The 19,969-nt window shown below is 43.2% G+C and overlaps 2 protein-coding genes and 1 long non-coding RNA gene across 10 annotated transcripts; 1 reads left to right on the top strand and 2 right to left on the bottom strand.

Annotated features, from left to right (window-relative positions):
• Positions 1–3,144: 3,144 nt before the first annotated feature.
• Positions 3,145–12,026, bottom strand: PSMA4 (proteasome 20S subunit alpha 4). Its single transcript, XM_076348437.1, has 9 exons — positions 11,870–12,026; positions 11,614–11,654; positions 11,205–11,247; positions 10,261–10,423; positions 8,826–8,903; positions 8,501–8,589; positions 7,522–7,652; positions 7,172–7,295; positions 3,145–6,691 (listed from the first exon to the last, which is right to left on the bottom strand). The coding sequence occupies exons 2-9, from the start codon at positions 11,614–11,616 to the stop codon at positions 6,537–6,539; spliced, it is 786 nt and encodes a 261-aa protein (XP_076204552.1). The 5' UTR covers positions 11,617–11,654; positions 11,870–12,026; the 3' UTR covers positions 3,145–6,536.
• A 421-nt stretch (positions 12,027–12,447) lies between these two features.
• Positions 12,448–18,844, bottom strand: HYKK (hydroxylysine kinase). 7 transcript variants are annotated; one of them, XM_076348432.1, is made up of 6 exons: positions 18,815–18,844; positions 17,803–17,879; positions 17,148–17,500; positions 16,234–16,376; positions 13,662–13,845; positions 12,448–12,985 (listed from the first exon to the last, which is right to left on the bottom strand). In XM_076348432.1, exons 3-6 carry the CDS (start codon positions 17,491–17,493, stop codon positions 12,522–12,524), a joined length of 1,137 nt encoding a protein of 378 aa, XP_076204547.1. In that variant the 5' UTR covers positions 17,494–17,500; positions 17,803–17,879; positions 18,815–18,844; the 3' UTR covers positions 12,448–12,521. The 7 variants fall into 7 exon arrangements, with proteins under 7 accessions (XP_076204547.1, XP_076204548.1, XP_076204549.1 ...); XM_076348433.1 differs by lacking the exon at positions 18,815–18,844 and adding an exon at positions 18,734–18,752; XM_076348434.1 differs by lacking the exon at positions 18,815–18,844 and adding an exon at positions 18,421–18,440.
• On the top strand, positions 13,842–17,638 carry LOC143165104 (uncharacterized). Of its 2 annotated transcripts, none has more exons than XR_012996205.1 (2): positions 13,842–14,423; positions 16,143–17,638. It is a non-coding gene; the product is annotated as an uncharacterized LOC143165104 (long non-coding RNA). The 2 variants fall into 2 exon arrangements; XR_012996206.1 differs by having other exon boundaries at positions 13,842–14,817.
• Positions 18,845–19,969: the final 1,125 nt, after the last annotated feature.

Genomic DNA, 19,969 nt, shown 5'->3' with positions numbered 1-19,969 from the left:
CTGGCGCGCTGCGGGGGGCGGGAGAAGGCGGGGGGGGTCGGCGGCGGCGCGAACCTCAGCCGCGGCCTCGGCAAGGCATCGTCCCGGGTCGTTTTTTCCGGCGGTCAGTCCCGGAGGTATCGATTCGCGGCCCCGCGCTGTGTGGGAGACGTGTGGGGCCGCGTGGGGCTAGGCAGACAATCCTGCCGCTAACCGCTAGCTGCGTGCCTCGGCGGCCCTGCTTCGGGCGGGTAACGGCCGTCGCCTCCCCCCTCGGGCTGTCAGGAGAAGTTCCCCGTGAGGGAGGCAGGTGCTACGGAAGGAGCTCACTAGCAGGTACCTCGGAGGGAAAGCTGTAGCGGTCCCGCTGAGCACTGTGCCCGAAGGCACCCCTCGTGCACCGTCCCGTCGCTTCCAGAGTTAAAGAAAAGGCTCCTTCGGAGGCGCAGGTGCTGACTAGGTAGGTGGTGAGCTGAGGTCGCTGCTTCTGCCTCTCGAGCGACCCGCCGTCGCTCGACGTGCCTCACTGAAACGCGGCAGCAGCAGCTGCAACGTAAACGCTAAATAGCAATGGTAGATCCACCCGGGTCAACATTTGTTTCTTTTAAACCGTGTTTTTGGGGAGGGTATAAGTTTAAGTGATTTTTAGTGAAAAGGAAAATATTAAACAAACTAATTTTTAACTTCCATTCCATATGAAACACTCAGTAAGGTTTGGGTTTTTTTAAGTTTCTAAATCAGAATGTTTTGGAACTTTTAATCAAAAAATAGATAAATTGATGCAAGCTAAAAAGACCTTGGATATTTCGATCTCTATGTATATTACAGATATATAACATAGATAATGAATACTCTGTAAAAAAAAAACACCTTTTATTTCTGTGTCAGGTAAATAAAAAGTTGTTGTGAAAGACAACTTTAAAGGCACCAACTGTGAAATTTAATCAGTGATTTTTCCTAAATCATCCTAGTGGAAACATACAGTGTACACATTGCCATGGAAAATAGAAGCAGCTGGCATTAATGCATTTTTTACATTTAAGATAGTGTTTAAGATTTTTACAGAGAGAAGAGGCTTGGAAAGAAGGGCTAAATGGCTTTACACAGTGTTAATCAGCTGCTACATGAAAAGTGCTAGATACCAGATTCCTCAGAAAAATGGACCTTATTCAAAGCAAATAATTTTAGCAACTTTGTATCTTCCTAAAATGAGCATTACCCAAAGTAGTAATTTCATTAAGCACCTTGTCAGTTATCAACATTCTTTTATATCATGTTCATTTTATAGAAAAACAATGCATCTTTTTGTGTAAATCATTAATCTTTTTGATGACCAAAACAGAGTACTTAAGCATTTCAATCCCTTCCTTAATTTTTAAACTCGTGTTTTTCTGTATTATCTTATCCTGCAGCCATATTTAGGTTGTGCATGCCTGTGCAAGACATAATGCAGTCCATACAAGCCATCTGAAAAAAAGGCTGCTTACACAGTAGTTTCTTCCAGCACACTTCTAGTGACATGTCGTATTGATTTGAATGCTTGGCAGTAAATATGGTCATTTTATATATTGAGAATCCATTTGTATACAGCTTCTCCTCCACAATCGAAATACATATGTGTTAAAGGATGCAGCGTGTGACTCTTATTTTGAAATGCTCAGTGTGTATGCAGTGGTCAACGTAAGATTTCAGAGTAAATAAAAATATATTTTAGCCCAAAGCATAGCACAAAACCCCCTATTTTATTCTTTTGTGATACACTGGAGTTCTAATATTTTCTGACTGCCCCAAAAATTACTGGGCAGTGTTTCTACTGAAATTGCAAATCTGTAGTTTTTGATGACAACTGGTCCACCACTGCACCGCACCTGGTGTTCCTAACATAACATGAGGTTATCACGTAAAATCTGTATTTCTGTCAGCAGCGTTACATGCATTGCAGTAAATGCATTTTAGAGCCGTAACGTCTAGTTAACAGTGTTAAACATAGCTGCCACTCAAATGTGCAGGACACAGCAAACTGGTTTTATTACATAACTATGAATTTGTTTGCAGCTGGGTCCTAGCTAGGCAAACCAGATGCTGTAAGATGTAAAAGGATTAAACTGTCTTGGTTACATGCCCAACATTTTGCTAAATATTTTATGTAGCATCATCTGGCACACATTGATTATGTTGTATTATTACTGTTTTAGAAAATAGTAGTTATAAATAAGAAGCCATTTTTTCCTGCTGCTTTGAACTTGAAGCAAAATGTTAACACTAACAGCAGCATGTTAAGTTTAATATTTATCATTAAGTGAAAGCCTAAACAATTACATGAGTAATGTCTGCTATCTTTCTAAGGGTCCTTCTCAGCAGGAGTTGACATCTGAAGGTCCCCACTAAAGCATGTTCTGAGAATCTCCAGTAAATTAGTTGATGGCAGTTTTTACTGTGCACTGAAGAGTACTTTAACTGGAAAGCTAAATGCCAAATTAATCACAGATAAAAATAGCAAGCTGCTTAGTTCTCTTTGTAAAATCAGAAATATTGTAAATTTTTTTTGTGAAGCTGAATTTCCTCCAGATTAAAGCCAAGAGCTATAGTGAAGTGAAGGGTACTCTCAGATCAAGTTATTTTAGCGTTTTTTCATATTGTAATAGAAATAGCTGCAATTAAAACTTGAAAAAGAGGACAACTTTTACTACAGAAAAACTGTAATGGAAAATATTCTTTAAAGAAAATGAAAGACATTTAAGTCCTAGAATCTCATCTAGTCTGAAGCTACATCATTTCTCTCCTGTATGAAGTACCTGAGTGCATTAACTTCTTGGACTTAGATGTCTTGTATACACTTAGCTATGTTATCTATGTATCACATACAAAAAAACCCAACATTAATTTGAACGCTGTGTAATCATCAATACATTTGTTCTCACAACACAGTGGAGAAGTATTGTCCCCAATTTTAAGATTATGAACAGAAAGAATAAATAATTACCTTGGGAATCCATAACAAAACAGAAGCAGCAGCCCAAGTTAACACAAAAAGTCCTTTATCATCTTAATTTGGGTGCTTTTGTACATCTGACAAGTAAAAATATTTGAATGAATAGGGAAGTACATCTAAAGGAATCTTCTGTCTTCCAGTGCACAATACAGTAAGTCACGTAAGAAGCAGTCTTAGAAGTTAATTTGACTTTATTTGAACAGAATACAGTCATCTAGAAAACAAGCTAACTCCTTTTTTAAACACTGACAGATGCAAGAGACAGCACAGATATTACTGGAGAAGCAGTAGTTTCATTATCTCTTAAACTACTTAGAATAACAAAACACATTACAATTTATTAGGACAATTTATTTGTGAGTACTTGCCCTAACAAGCTCTATCATGCACTCAAGTGAGACATAAACTATCCAGTCTTTAAGTTTACTAACATCATATTATGCAAACAGTTTCAAGTAAATACTTTTACCTAATTTGAAAAATCTGTCACCTTCCACAGCACCACATGAAGTTCCCGTGTTAAAATAACATTTAATCCACAGCTATAGCTAAATATTTGAACTACTTATATAATACACTGTAAACTCTACGTAAACACTACGTACACCAAAAAAACATACAAAGAACAGGAAGATCATTTTGATTAGCAAAGACAACTCAAATGTATCGCCAAAATCATTTTTCTGTTCTTACGACTTATCCCCAAACCACTCCCAGAAAAGGCACAGATAGTGGTGATTTTTTTTTTTTTTTTTTTTTAAGCACACAAAGCCAGAATCAACACAATAGGCCTATGCAGTCAAACACTGCTCTATTTCTAGGAAAAAGGTAAGGAACTTGCATTAGTGTAAGGATGTCCCAGGAAGATTCTAGTCAATAAAAGATCTCCAGCATCTGCTTACTGTCCTAGGTTCAAATGCAGAAAAGAACCAGAAATTAAATGTAGTTTACCAAAACTTTACTGCACATCTTGGATATGAGTGCCAGCTAGAGCTACTTGCCTATTCCAAGGCAGTACTGAGGCTCATCTCACAATCAGCTATTAATGGCACTCAGTAGAGATGGCATTTTTGAAATTAAATTGGTAATTGTTGTTCAAAGATTATACTCAAAGTATTTGACAATGCTTTGGGTAAACAAAACCTTTAAATAAATAGATCTTTTAAAATGTAGTGTAACTATACAACTTAGCACAATGTTTCAATACATCAATGGAGTACAGATCAGAAAATTATTTGAATCATTCCAACTTTTGATTATTACAGTATCTAAAAAGTTCTCCTTTACCAGCAAATGATGCAGTGTTTGGCAAAGAAACGCTATTGGCAATTCTTTAAACAAAGATCCAAAAATATTTGTTATCCCCTCTTTGTTAGAAACAGAAGCATTTAAGAAAAAATATTTGAATAAATCTATATCCTAAGCTATCTAATAATACTTCTACTAGTACACTAAACAAATTGCCTTGCGTGATTTATATACATTGATGAACCCAGACTCAGGTGCTCTTAATGGTTTCCTAGAGGACAGAAAGCATTGCTGGAGTCTATCACGTTTTGTTTCAAGTGATCTTTGAGAAGTTCGAAAAAACTCCATTTTGGCATTGCTGCTTTTAGGGCATAGTCCAAGTACTCGTATAAACCATCATCAGTGATCTAGAAATCTGCAAAAGATGCTGATACATTGCATTCATGGTATCAAAAAATAAGGAGATTGAGCATTGAATTGTCAACATAAAAATGGAGCTTGAGGTATTTATACAACCCTTTATAATGGAGATTAAATCTTACCCATTGCATGTTGTCTGCAACTATTCAGGAATTGTTACATGAAATATCATTCCTATGTTATTATTTGGAAGAGCTACTGCTGCACAAGGTGCAAGTAAAACTCAGTGTAACTATTATTAGCTATAAAATTTGAACACTAACAAAGTACTAAGTCCAGTACAAAAGACTAAAGCAATTGGCCTGCACTGAGACTTACAAAATTAACAAGCAGGTCCTGCAGCCTGCACAGAACCCATGCCAGCCCACACCGGTCTCTGTACAGAGGTTGCAAGCTGCAGCACAGACACCTCAAGTCAGATTCTTTCCTCTGTTCTCAACAGTGAATCTTACAGCAATGAGCTCAAAAATGGGTTTTGTTGAGACGAAGGGTAATTTCTGGCCATGTTGACAAAGTACATTTTATCAGTCAAAAATGTCTGGGATAGATTGAAAATAATAAAACACGGTATGGATTCACTCTGTTTCTTTAAATGGTCATAATAAATCCTGTAAACACCAGATATCCTTTGGGGTAAAAAAAAAAAAAAAACAAACCACCAAACCAAAAAACAAACCCAAACCAAAAAACTACAAGATAGACACAATCCAGGGTCAGCACAAAGGGGCTGGATCACCAGTATCACAGTTTGAAATTCAGCAGGTAAGGCCTCTCATTTAAGCATGTCACTCGAGTGAGCTTTTCAGTTTGGTAACTGAAAGGGTACAAAATAATTTTCAGTAACTTGTTTCCATCTCCTCTACTAACTCCAGATTTATTTTTTTTTTCCCAGAACTAGAAGAGATTTTTGTTGCTCTGAAAATCCTATTATTTTGCATTCACTATAGGGACAATCTGAACAAAAATTATTGTAATTTCTAATTCATGCACAAATATTACCATTTCTGAAGCGCTTAACTGGTTAGTTTTCTAGATTGTTGTCTGTCAGAGAAGGGAACCGAATTCTCTGGGAAAGTGTCAGCAACACTAAACTAAATATAAAACACCTCAATTTCCTTTCAGGATAAAGTGTAAAATAGTCAACATGGCCTAAAATCATGCACTATTTTATTTACCTATTTGTATTTTGACGAGATAGCTTAACATTTTCACGTGGCCTTTGTAAAACGTCTTTCTAGTTTGTGTGAATATAGCTAGTATTGTATGATTAATTTCTTAGAAAACACATGCACTCATGAAAGGCTATGATAAACTGAACACATTTGCTACAGGGCATGTTTAAAACACTACTGCTTGCAAGACCATCAGTTTGACATAGCCTGTTATAGAACAAAATAGGCCAAAATTAAAACTTGGCATGCCAGCACACTTGAATTCTGTATTTGTGAAATGATTTTCAAACTTAGGAGCCCTTTTCACTACTTTAAAAGGAAAACCCACACATACACACAAAATTCTAACAATTCTAACACCATATTTGTTCTTTACCAACTAGCATATACCTTGTTTTAATGGTTTAAAGCGATTAAATCCCTCAAGATTGTGCATATCCAGGCATTACTGAGGAAATAAAGACACCCATCGCTATTCTTCTTAAATTTTATTCCATAATAAAAAGTAGAAGATGAAAGAAATAGAGTCTTCAAGAATTAAAGCAATTATTGGTCAATGTAAGGAGCAGTAAACTAATTATCTGAATGATTATTAAGGACCTGGTTCATCAAAAGTAATTCTGGGTCCTCCATGGCATATTTGTAGGCTTCTACAAAACAGAAATCCAAATTATCTTTTACTGAAGCAGGTCCTATATTATCTACAGAACACTTGTTTTCATATTCTATTTATCCTTCTCTTTTTGTTCTTTTTCCTTCTTTTCACGTTCAGCTTTTGCTTCCTCCTCCTCATGTTGTTTTATCAACTGTTCCACCTCCTTTTGCTTCAGAACCCTTATTACTGTCTTTCCGTTCTCTCTTGTCAGTGTTGCAATTTCAACTGAAACATATGGAACAGACAGCGGCGTTACATTTTGTCCTTTAGACAGAGCAATCATCAGAAGGGTAAGATTTGTGGTTACAACTGACAATGAAGCAGAAGGGTCTTGTCCTGCCTCTACAAAGAAGCTTGACGGGCAAGCCAGATGGCAGCAGTCCTCTTCCGCAGCAGCATATACAAGCACATTAATACCTCTCCAGTGACCCTTCTACCAGACATGTAGCCATTTCCACTACCGCGCCAATGCGGCCTACAACCCCTAAACTGTGGTCTAGCTCCTGGAGCTGACCAAGGTGGATCATCTCAACTAAGCTATCTGTATGTCTCTTAGAAAGGTTAAGGCTGAGAGCTGCTGCATCTTCTAAAAACATTTTTCACATGACGGCTAAATATCCAATAAACCACATCTAGTGTATATACATTCACTACATTTTCTTTTTTTAAGCAAAGGGTGTTATCCCGTATTAGCGAACTGCTTACCTTTCTCGGCAGAGAGTTTGCTAACATCCATGGTTTTGTTTAGAACCTTAATGGCTAATGCAAGTGCAGTCTTTAAGGTCATTTCTCCTTCTTTGTAGTCTTGCTTTAGCATTGACACAGCTGCCTATAAATTTCACAGAAATTAAAACACTATCTTTGGGCAATCAACCAAACAGTTGCTTTTTGCCAGATAATATCAATACATGAATAACAACAGTGTTTCTACAGTTATCTATTTCTGCTCTGCGCTAGTAATCAACAGCAATCAATCAACAGTTTAATTAGTACAGTGCAATTTACACTTTTTTTTTTTTGCTTGACTTTTTGAGAGGAAAAAACCCAGAACTTACAGCACTGTTATTCCCAATGCATGTAGCTTTCCACCCTCCATAATTTCCACTAGGATCACTTTGATACAGCTGAAATCCATAATGCTTATCCCAGCCAATATACAGCAACGAAACACCAAAAGGACGTTTTCCTGTTGAAAAGAAGGCTATTAGCAATCTAAATTTAGTAACAAGATTGGTCATGAGTGACAATTATTTTCTTTGATTTCCTTTTTCAAATCTATTCCTGTGACCTAGGATTTAATGGACTGTTCTGTACTTCTGTTGCTTGAGATAAGCACGCCAGCATTTCTTTCTAAGTCATGGCGGGGGGGCGGGTAGCAGAGGTTTATTTCATTTAACCCCAAGAGCAGCTCATTTCCATCTCCACAAATTGTAATTTATCATCTCAGGACTCTAAATCAAAACTTAATATTTAAAGTATGTAGCTTAGCCGTTAAAGCGTATAACTTAACAGTGTCAAAAGCCAGGTACATAAAAAGGTAATTCTTTCACACTACGTATATGTAAAATACCAGAATCATCAGTTCGCCTACTAAGGAACACTACTTACAACATCATTTTCTAACGTGTTGCTCGATCCACAGAAATACTATTTTTTAAAGTGTTACAATATTGATACCCCTACATACGGTCTTATTTGTGATTCATTGTGCCATTATGCTGGATGGGCCCCAAATGTTGAAAGGTTACATAGCAAACAATTCTCTGCTGGTCTTTTGAAGGCATTCACTAAATCCAAGAGCACCCCAGGCAATGGGCCGGAATCTCAGCCATCAATTTCTCAATCCCTAAAACGTAGCACCTTCAGTAGCAAAACAGTAACCATGACTACCCATTCCCCTCTTAAATTTGGCTATTGTTTTTCTCAGTATAACTTGTTACAGAAGAATTTGGTAGAACTGTCCAGGGACTCAGATGCTTCAAGTTATGTAACAGAATCATTCCTTAAACATTTAAAAGCACAATGCTTCATTACCTCCAAACTGTGTATAAGCCTGCTTGATATCACATAGTGCTGTTACCAGTTGTTCACAAGGAATGGGCTCTTGATATTGTAACAAATACCTAACATGAAAGAGAAGAAAAAACAGTTTTCAAAACTTGTTTTGCTGACAGCATCCTTTACCACATTTAACAAAGAAACAAGTTCCTAAGTTACAGCCTCTTTGATCTAGCTGCTTTATTTCAAACAATCTACGCCTGCTCTACTAAATGCACGTTCATGTTGATTTAATACATAAAACAGAACTGAATCTGACAGCGCAGGCAAGTAAAACCACATTAACTATCAGGAGACCTACCTCTGCGCAATCAGTCTCAGTTCATTTGTCAGAACATTGGCATCTGAAGTTATTCCTGCAACACTGCAAGCCATATCCCTGCAACATAAGCATACAAATTAACTGAATTTCTATCAAGCTCCAACAAATAGTCACGTCTTCATTCAGTGGTTCAAGCAGAACACCTACTGTTGGGCTTTTCTGATCAAAACTATGTAGCTGCCATATAAAACAGGTTCATCAGCTCCTGCCTTTAGGGTACATCAAAACAATTATGTAACCATTTCGTAAGAGCAGAGGTGGACAGCAAAAAGGAAGCGGGTCAGTATGTTAGTTATACGTACAGTTCTGAGAAGCGGATCATGCCAAAGACGATTAAGTCCCGAGTGTCTTCACAAGAGCCATTAGCTCCATACAAGCGCCCATCGGGAGGCCACCTGACACAGCACACCAGGGCCCACACGGATGTGACAGGCCTTCAGTGGAAGCTGCTGGCTGACACATTGCATTTGCGTAACTGAAATTCAGTGACCTTGATTTGATTGTAAGAAAAATAAGCGCTTCACGTCCTTCATTGTTTCATTAGCTCTTAAATTAAGATCTCTTTTGCCCAATCCAATATCGCTACCAAGCTTTCACTACACAGAAAGGATTCAAGAAAAATAATCCAGGTTATTTTTTCGAAGCGAACTTAAGAATTTTTCAGAAGATGGAAGGGCTGGCCTAGGCGACTACTCCAGTGCACTGTTATGCAGCCTCCTGGAAAATCCAGTACTTCCTACAGTTCTAGCTGCTTTCAAGATCAACACAGAACGGGAAGCTGACAGGATGAAAATTGTGTTTCATGTGCACCTTCTGGCAAGGATGAAGCTCTACCTCCCTTACAGGCAAGGGAGCATAATCCGTAACACTCTTCGCTCTGACATCACAAATTTAACTTCCAGAGAACTAAAAAGGAAGTCATAGTAGGAAGAGATATCATCTCTGCTACAATTGTGGCAAAGAAACCTAAGGCATGTTTTACCTAATTATCTTGTTCTCTCTGAATCGCAAAAGAAAAACAAAGACTTAAAAGAGAATGCCGAGCTGAAATAGCATGGCGATTTTTGTGTGCATTCTTTATTCTGGCCCCCCCCCCAACGGTATTTTGTAAAACAGAATTCCCTATTTTCTAAGTCCTGCAATAACATTACCTTGTATGGGGAAGTACCAGCAAACAGGCTATTCCACCTAGAAAATTCTCCTAGAGATTAAAAAAAAAAAGCGATGCTTCTACTTTAGAAGGAGAACTACTGAAGCAAACAATGACAAAATAGTCATACCTGTCTAAAACACTGAACAAAAAGGAATACTAACACTTCAAAATAAAACCAGGTTCGGTGCTAAAATGTCTGAATAACAGCAGTGTTTTGTTACTGATAACGTCACTGGACATCTGATCATCATTTCAACTTACTCATTAAGTTTGTATATTTTCTCCGAGAAAAACACTTCATCAAGAAGCTTGTGAATGTTGCGTCTCTCTGCTGCTAGCAAAACACCATCATTTGCTAGAATTCCCAAGCAAGTACCTGCATGTCCAATTGCTTCCATTGCATACTCAACCTGGTACAAGCGACCTAGGAAAGGATTTTAATTAGTAACATCAAAAAAGTAACACTGAACAAGACCAAGTACGCAAGGTGACTTAAATTTGCAAGAATCTGACAGATGCTCATTAGTTCTTCAGTCTGTTACCAGCTGGTAGTAAATTAATTGTTTGAAAAGGAGGAAGGAGTCAGAGAAGGAAAATCCACAAGTCTGATAAGGTGATACACAGCATCACCAATGTGGAAAAAAAAACTCTTTTCCAAAAAACAAAAAAAATGTACAGAACACTCTCTGGCACAGCAGAATGAGCCGAGATAGATCTTCAATAATCAAAGAATATATCTGATACTAGATTTTTTGAGCCCATCCCACCTAAGGAATAGGAAAGCATGGCTTGTACGTACTTGTTTCAGCATGTGTAAGAATAATAAGGAGGAGTGAGATTGTACCAGCGGGATATTATGCATTCTCGGGGGGAGGGGGGAACAGTAACAAAATCCATCCACTCTCAAACAAAAGGCAAATAGTGAAGATTTGCTCAAGTTATTTCAAAGACACGGCAGGTGGTATCAGTCTCCAATGGGGTGCGGTCTCATTATTGATTGAATTAGAACGAATTTAGAGGTCTCCCTTGGTGTCCTTACCCTAATTGGGCGCTACTTCTGGCAGGTATATATGATTTCTGTAACTCATGTATGGATGGAAACACACTATAAGCAACCAACCTTTATACAAGTAGCATGTTATTTAGTTTTGAGAAGCTGGATAGAACAGTCAGAGTTTACTTGAAAGTGTGAGGTTAAAAAATACCTTCTGGAGAAAATATGGTAGTTCTGGAGTCATATCTTCGAGACTGTAAAAAGCAACAGCCCATTAAATATCATCGTTCTCTCGTCAGAAAGCAACATTCTAAAATTAGCGACGCTCTGAGCCGCACGTAAAAAACCCCATCGCCTAGTGACCGCAGTTTGGCACCCAGGGTAAGGAAGTAACGCCGCTACCGTTACACACGCGGGCCTGGCCCACGGACGCGGCTGTGCCCGTGCCCCCGGCCCCGCAGGGGCTGGCCACGGCCCCTCTGCGGCGTGACCGCCCGTCGCCTCCCCGCACGCTGCAGCCGACCCGCCCGCGCCGCCAGCCGACCGGGCCGCGACTCGACACGACCCGCGGCTCGGCAAAGCCCCGGGGAAGGCGGGTCCGGCCCGCAGCCGCCACTCACCATCGTGCCGGGGACGCGCTGCGGGCAGAAGGGAAGCTGGCCTGCAAGACACCACAACGCACGTTAACCGGCACCGAGCGCCCGGCCAGGGCCCCAGAGGGCGCTGCAGCCGCGCCCGGCCGGGCGCCCCCCCCCCCGCGGCCGCACTGCAGAGTCATCCTCACCGCGGCGGAAGGCGAGGGCCTCGCCGCCTCCCGCGGCGCGCAGGGGCGCGCCCCGCTTCCCCCAACCCGCCCGCCCGCCCGCGCTCACTCACGGCAGGCCGGAGGGGACCGATCGGCCGGGGAGGGCGAACGAGTCCCGTCCGGCGGAGAAGAACCGGGCGCTACGGCCGCGCCCAAACCTTCACCGCTGCGTCGGAAATGGCCGCCGCGCCTGCGCGGTGCCGCGTGCCGGACTAGGGCGGGGCCGGGCGCCCCTGCCCCCTACCGCCGCTGGGCGGGGCCGGCGCTCGTGCCCGCGCCCGCGCTCCCGCCCGGAGGGTCAGCGCGCGGCGGAGCTGCCGCCGCCGTAACGGCTGCCCGCGCCGCCCTGACGGGTCTCCCTCCCCGGCCGCGCCGCCGTAACGGCTCCCCCCCGCGGCCGCCGTAGCTGCCGCCCCCCGCACCGCCCCCTTGGCGCCGTGGGGAGGGGCGGCCGGTACCGCCCCGATCGCGCCAAGGCCGCAGCCCGGAGCGGGGCCAGCGCGGCCCAGACAGCCGCAGCGGCCGGTGCGGGCACGGGAGGCGGGCCCGCTGGGGCGAGGGCAGCGACCACCGCCTCGGGGAGGAGAGACCGACCCTCGCCCCGGATCGCGCCCCGCCCCTTGCTGCGTACACACGGCGGTGGACGCGCTCCAGCGCAGGCAGCGCCGCCTTTATTGCAGTAGGGTCAGCTGCCGCCGCGCCGGTACCTCAGCAGCCACCCGTCTACTCGGCAGGTGCGTGGTTCGTGTATGCTTCGGCGGTCTCAAACCACGTCTTCTCTACAGCTTCTTGGCCCACCTCAAACATTTTCATTAAGTGCTTCCACCCGGTTTTGGCTGTGATCATGAGGTACTCCGTATTCTCTGGGTGCCGCAGAGCTGTGTGGGCCGCTATGACAAGGGACTGAGAAAACCTCCCGCTCACCAAGAGAAAGAGGGCACCTCTCTCCTCCTCCGTGAGCGGCAGGACGCTTTCAAACCCTGCGAGAACATGCCCTCCCACGCTCAGGGGATCTGGGCTCTCAATCATCATGTACATGATGGCTATTGCGACTTCAAATACGTAATACCCGTAACTCATGTCACTGAAATCCAGGATGCCGGACACTCTGTACTGAGGATTCTCCAGGGAAGCAGAACTGGAGTCTACTAGAATGTTGTGGTCATTAAGATCTCCATGATTGATGCCTAAACACGGAAAAAATAGAAACAGTATTTAATAATCATTAAATAGCAGAATCTAACTTTTTTTCCCCACTTCTCAATGAAACAGCTTTGAAAAGATGCACAGAGGCTCAAACTAACGCTCAACCACAAAACCATACTAGCCTCCCTCAGCATCAAGCGTCGCCTTTCACGGCCCTACTGCTTCCTAGGAACCTCCGTTCCGCCAGCAGGTGACCAGATAGCAACTGATAGAGGGAGCGTCATGAGGTCTTACTCGGGTCCGGTACCACCTGTGATATGCTACTTGTTTTCCAAACGCAGAATAGCACTTTTCAAATTGTTAAATTATCATCAACATCAATGCGAGTTGAATTCAAAAAATACGATTAAATCGTTATTTGGGCCTTTACGAAGGGCAGCAGCGCACTCCATATATCCTTATTAAGCTGATATAACAACATCACCTTAACTGGAAGCAAACTCGTCAGAAAGATCAAGAACTGAACCTGACTCCGGACAGCACACTGCTCCTGGCTTATTCTGCGCTGTGTTCATTCAGCACAATATTTGCACGTGTATCCCTAGGGATAAAGGGGACTTATTTTTGCTTTTTTTTGCCTTCTTCACAGACCCAAACCCCTGTAAGAAATTTCAGTGTCTCAGTTCAACATAATTACAATGAAAACAAAATACTCACAGGCTCGAAAACTGCTTAGCTTGGGTATTACTTTCCCTTTAAACTGCTCAATAACTTGCTGCACAATGTCACGATACTTGTTCTGGCCCAAGGCATAAATGTACCGATCTAGAAGGGGAACGTTTGCCAGGTTCCAAATGAACTGACCTCGATGCAGACTTTTTACTGATGGATGATGGAATTTCTTTGGAAAAAGCACAAGATAAAATAGGCCATAAGTAAAAATCCTGGTTTTATGATTAAAAGGGCTTGATTCAAAGCCCCTTTTAACTTTAACAGGCTCCTAATGAGACTCGCTGAAAAGCACCATGATTTTGACTATTGCTTTATATCAACAAGTAAAAGAATAACCTGAAGAATGATTAAGGCAAGCATCTTAATATTTACATACAACCCGAATGGGTTTTTCCCCATTCTTTAAGTACAAAGATTGTCTTAAGTCATTCATCACCCAAATAATTTAAAACTGATACTGACTTTCTGTAACGTGACATCATGTACCGACTTCGAGGCCTTGCCAAGGCCAGAGTCCTACGCTGGCAGAGCCTGGATTGCACAGCTGGCGCTACAGAAAGCTGTTGGGGCAGGAGAGACACAAAACCTGCCAGCGTGCGGGGAACAGGCACCCTCGGTGCATTTAAAGGTGGCAGCTTCTGGGGACGAGCCTTAGGATCAGCTGGTAGATGAAAAATCCTGAGAAGTACTTTATGGAGATACTGGACAGAGCTTTATTCTTACAAAAATTTGCCTTTCTACATCCAGGTAGCCTAAATATTTTAAACAACAAGGTCCCTAACCTGTCTCTCACTAGCCAATGAAAAAGGTGGTTTGGAAAGTGACATTCAAGGATGAAAAGCATCTCTCCCACCACATACCACTCTTACCCTTGAATCCTCTAATGCTTATTAAGGTGGCTTGTGGGCCAGATTCTATCAGAGCATAGGGCAAATTAAAAAACCTTCCCACTAGAGCAGCTGGCTTCCTCTTAAAAAGAAGCCCATGCTTGCAATTAAGCCTTTTAAAGATAGCTAGATGATAGCTAAACTGGAACCGTATATGAAAAAGAAAGGAACAAGATCAAGCCTAAAGCAAAAATCACAATACAGGATCCCTAATGCTGTATAAAGCACCACACTGGTAGGAAGAATGTCATCTGGTAAGCAACCACTGCAATCTTCCCAGCACAAACAGGGTATTCCAGCAAGCTGTAAAGGGGTTACCAGGTGTGTGAAGGATAATAAAAGGTCACGGGCCCTTGGTGCTGTAAAGCCACAGACTTTATGTCTTTATGGCTTTACACCCATAAACTTATTTCCATTTAGAGGATGTGAGGCGCGTCCAAGCAAAAGGAGACGCCAACAGAGAAAGTGGTGGAATACTGTTTTGTGCACAAAACAAAGCACGGCACATTGCTACCAAGCTGACAAAATAAATTAACTGGGTAGGAAAGACAGGCTCTATTTTCTGATCTGTCATCAGAATATTTAATACCTTAGGTATTATTTTTAGTGTCAACGATATTTTGAAGTTTTGACAGTAATGATTGTAATTTTCTTTCTTTGAAATGACAAACCTTGGTAGATTATAATCCATATGTTAAGGGCATAAAGACCCTTTTCCATCAAAATTTGCTTTCTCGTCAACTATTTCCTCCTTGGCGGGACAAGTCACAGGCATATTTTGAGACTAGCTGGTCTATATAGATTGTTTTAATCGCATTATAAGCGTGTGACCAGAGTGTTAGAAGGCAACAGTAAATTATCTTTCCCAATTGAAAAATGCTCTTGTAATTTAAGAATGTGGTTAGTAAAGCTGGCGATTCACATTTCATAATTGCCTGAAGCCAGTGGCTAGAACATGAGAAGGAAAGGTTAATGAAAGGCAATAAATAATGCAAGAGTTCTTTTCTGTATCAAACTTAATTACTGGCTGATTTATCAGCTTTATTATCCTGTATAATTACAGAGTAAAGAACGAACTTACTTTGCATTAAGATTATTTGACTGGAAGCGGTACGAATGAGAGAAGGGTCACAAATCTCTGTTCATTGGCACAGCAAGCATTGTAGAGAAGGAACCAACTGCTACCAATGTTAAATGGTCACAGTTCTAATGACCAGGAGAAAGACAGCAAGTCAAAATGAATTCAAAATAACAGATCAGCCAGCTGTGCCTGATGTGCACTGCACAAAAATGCTTCAAAACAAGCTTTACATGCTTCTAATTTGGGCAGCCTAGGGTTCACTCTCCTGATTTGCCAGGTTTGAAACACCAAACAGATGAGTTCTACGTAAGTAAAAAAAAATCCTTATCTCCCTGTTCACGGTACAAAAACGCATTGCAAAAGGATCGCCAGTACCATGTCATAAGCACCAACTGGTCACGTTATTTGGGGAAATGCTTTAGTAACAGCCAGCTTGGAGGTTGGCACCTGAAAAATGAGTTAAACTGACATCTGCATTCACCAACTTGAATTTTGCAGATGAGGAAAGCAGACAGCAAGCACAAGAAGAAACACAGAGGAGAAACTAATTGAGAAAGAAGTTTGTGAGGCCGGAGCAACAAGAACTCACCTCTGAGAGAGCTTTATCCAAACTGGCAGCTAGCTTACCGATCTCATAGAAAATCTGAGTATTTGTAGCAATTTTTGCTACAGGCACACCTGGCAGGTAAGTCAGCAGTCTGACCATGTACTTTTTGTTCCCAGGTCCAGTATCTAACAAGCAGAGAGAGAGGCAGTCAGTCGCTTCAATGTATGCTATTGAGTATTAGCTAATGCAAGAGGCAAAAAAGGTTTATCCCAGTGCAGAAGCCATCAGGTGTAGCTGATAAAAGAGATTTCATTCAAAGATTCGATTTACCAGAACGTTGTACGGTGATGTGCAAACCTTAACACACTTGCAGTCTATGCTGGACTTCTAGTCCTTGTGCCTGGAATTGACTCTGCATACAGCAGGTTTCCTCCAGTGCCCGCAGACACCCACTTACACAGTTTTGCAGCAGAACAGGAGGTCTCGGGAATCCCAGATTTTGTACAGAAGTTACAGTGAAAATAAAAGCAAAATGTCAACACAATTTTTCTTCCAAGCGCTGTTAAAGCAATTTGTTCTGGCATCTTAGATGGGCTAGAACTGTATTTTACACCATTCTGTAGGCAAATAATCTGTAACATCATTTAGTCAATGAGGCTTTTTTTTCCCTTTCTTGTGCACAGACGGGTTAGACCAACGTTTTCTCCAATTCATTACACGGAAGTTATTTCCTAAATGCTTTCATAGTTAATTATTACTCTCTTTGACTTGCTTTGCTTCTGGTATTTTGAGTTTGGACTATTATGGCTGGACATACAGGTCACCTGATACACATCCCCTAATATTTAAAAATAAGCCTAGAGTTTTACTTCAGTATCTCTATGGCCCGCCACATAGCAAGCTACTGCCAAGCTAAGGGTGACAGCAGGGCAGTAAAGGCGCTTCTAATTGCTCACCTCCTGACTGCAGAGACATTATGTCACCATCTTTTGTAAGATACGGAGTAGCTGAAGGAAAGCCTTCAGTGCTGAGAAACATCATGGCCTGGGTCTGCGCTTCGATGAGGTCGGGCTCCTGGCTGTCTTCCGAATTGGTGATTTTGAGGACATACTCATCAGCGCCTTCAGCCGCACCTTTGTTTCTTGAGACACGCACGTGGAAATTCTGATCGTCATAGCTGGGGAGTGGCCTGATCCAAGACACCTTTAATCCAAACACCCTGTCAACCAATTCAGTCACTTCTTTTTCAGCAAGTGCTGGTTTGGTGAATGTCTGGGGTTGACCATCGTTTCCAGAAGACATCGTGTCTCTAGGAGAAAAAGAGGAGCTGGATGATCTTACCTGTATTCTGACATCAGAAGCAGTAATTACTGCAACAAAATGCATTCGGATACTGGAGAGGAGTTTCCTACATCTATTAAACAAGCAAAGAAAACCCACTAAGCCAGTCCAGGTTTCTTACATCGTGGTTTCTTGTCAACTACTTAGTCTGTAGCCCCCCACAAGAAAGCACTTCTGGAGACATGCAGTCAGTCTGTTTAGAACAAGTAGACATGAAAAGCTTATTCGCTAGAAGTAGTTTTATTCGCTAATTTCCAGTAGCAGCCTAACCTGGTACGTTGCTAACCGGGAATGATTTCCTAAGGAACAGTTGCTGAATCCCTGTCCAGAAAGTTCTAAATTCACGTCTGCAAAAGACAAGAAACATTTTAGTAGATCTTAACGTTAAAGCAGACATAATCTTTCTGCCTGGTCACGGCCTTCAGAATTCCTGCGTTAAGAAATGCAGAACAAACCCACGGACGCTCGCTCCGTCTCTCGCCCGCTCCAGGTCTCGGCTGAGGCTGGACTCGGTGCTGAAAGCGCCGAGCCTCGGCCTTCCCTCTGCGCAAACAAGCGACCCTTGGACTCTGCGGGAGCCGCACCAACCTTTGTCCCGCCCGGGGGGTCCGAGGAGCCGCGGGAGAGCGGCCGTCTGCCGGGGACCCCGCCCGCTCGCCAGCGCCTGTCTTGGCTGAAGCGGCCTGGGTTAACGGGAAGGCAGCTCTGCGCCCCGGCCCTGGCGTGGCCCGGCCCGGCCTGGCCGGACAGCGCGCCGGGCCCTGCCTGCGCCCCGGCCGCCGGGGGCCGCCAGCGCCCCGCTCCCGGCGCCGAGCCCCTCCGCGCGGCTGCCCGCCACCCGGCCGCCGCACCAGGCCGGGCCCTGCGGCGTCCCGCCGTCCCCGGCACCTGCGCGGGAGCCTCCCGGGCCGCCGCGGCGGGTCCCGGGCCTGGTCCGGGCCTCCCCTTCAGCGAGCGGCGGGGCCGGAGCCCTCCCCCGCGGGGAAGGGCACGGCGCGGCTAGCGGTGGCCGGCAGCCGGCCCCGGGCCTGCGGGAGCGGCGCCCCGGTCGGAGACGGGGCAAAGGCGCCCTGCGCTCGCGGGGGGCTGCGCGCCGTTGTACCGGCTTCGGGTTTCGAACGGCGTGGGGGAAGGAAACGCTTCAGGGGAAAACACTTCAGAACAAGCGCTCCCGCTGCTCTCCGTAGGAGCAGAGACTTACACGTGATTATTTTGTTTAAATCCTTTCATCAGCACACAAGATCAAAAACTCTCTCAGCTGTTTTGACCGCGGATCACTTACCTGTAACCTGAGGCATCGTTCTCAGGATGGCCTTTAGACCGTACCAGAGTTCAGACTGGGAACACTTGTCCAGCCCCAGAGAATTTTAGACTTAATTAATGACAAACCTCAGTCCCACACACATACTAACTTTCAAGATCAATATATAAATCTCTTCTGAAATTCCTAATGAAAAAAAAAAAAAGTAATCTTCTGCAAGAAGAGGTCCCACTATGACAGAATTAGGAATCTGAGGAAAAAAGGATCGAGGAAAGGCTTACTGAAGTTAAAAAAAAAAAAAAAAAGCAGCTTCATTTTAAGTAAACCAGTTATGAAGAAGCCTCTGTCCCAATATTTCAGTGTTATCTGTAATAGTAAGGACATGAAATTGAAAACATTATTTTAATCCAATAGGGAGTTTAGAAAAAGGAAACTATATCCCCAAGAAACAAATATAAGTTCCTCGGGTTTTTTCCCCCCAATTTCAGAACAGATGTTACTAAGCAAAGTGATTGACCAACTAATAAATATTTTTACTTACTTCACTCTCCCCCCTCCTAGCCCCCCAGAAATCACACAAGCAAGTCTCTTCAAAAATGAGCGCTCTGGAAAATATTTAGGGTTCCCTCTCCCGATTTCTGAGGCTGACTGAAGGTTTAGCTCACCGGAACAAAATTGTCACAGCAGGAAAGCATTCTTGCTATGCTTGCGACTTTAAGATACATAGCAGGTTACAGAAGAGAGAATCGGAACACACTCCTCCTCTCTGTAAACCACATCACGATGCATTTTGCAGATCTGTACCTCATTAGTCTTGCCTTAGTTTTCAGACTAGATTGTGCCAAGACTTAAGACCCACAGACTTCCACGCTTCTCCTGCCTGCCCAGTATTCTGGTGGGAAGCACGCTGCGGTTGTGAGGCAACGCACAGGAGTAAGGTTGTACCTCGGCCTCTCTTCCCGTTATCTGTAAGAAAGATAAGACTTGAATAATTTAGCATCTCTGTGTTGGATGCAAGTCTAATGCCTCTTCTGAAAGTGAGTCTTCAGAGGTGGGTCAGTGTCAGACACCCCCAAATGACTTTTGAAGATCTTGTCATAGCTGTAAGCTCTGTGCGCCATCGCCGTAACCTTGGTTAACGGCTTGCTTTAGTACAGGACTTGATCTAGATTCTAA

This window comes from Aptenodytes patagonicus, chromosome 10 (genome assembly GCF_965638725.1).
Source record: "Aptenodytes patagonicus chromosome 10, bAptPat1.pri.cur, whole genome shotgun sequence".
Classification (NCBI taxonomy): Eukaryota; Metazoa; Chordata; class Aves; order Sphenisciformes; family Spheniscidae; genus Aptenodytes; species Aptenodytes patagonicus.
The sequence above is the reverse complement of the archived record's forward strand: the minus strand, read 5'-3'. Positions and strand labels throughout refer to the sequence as shown.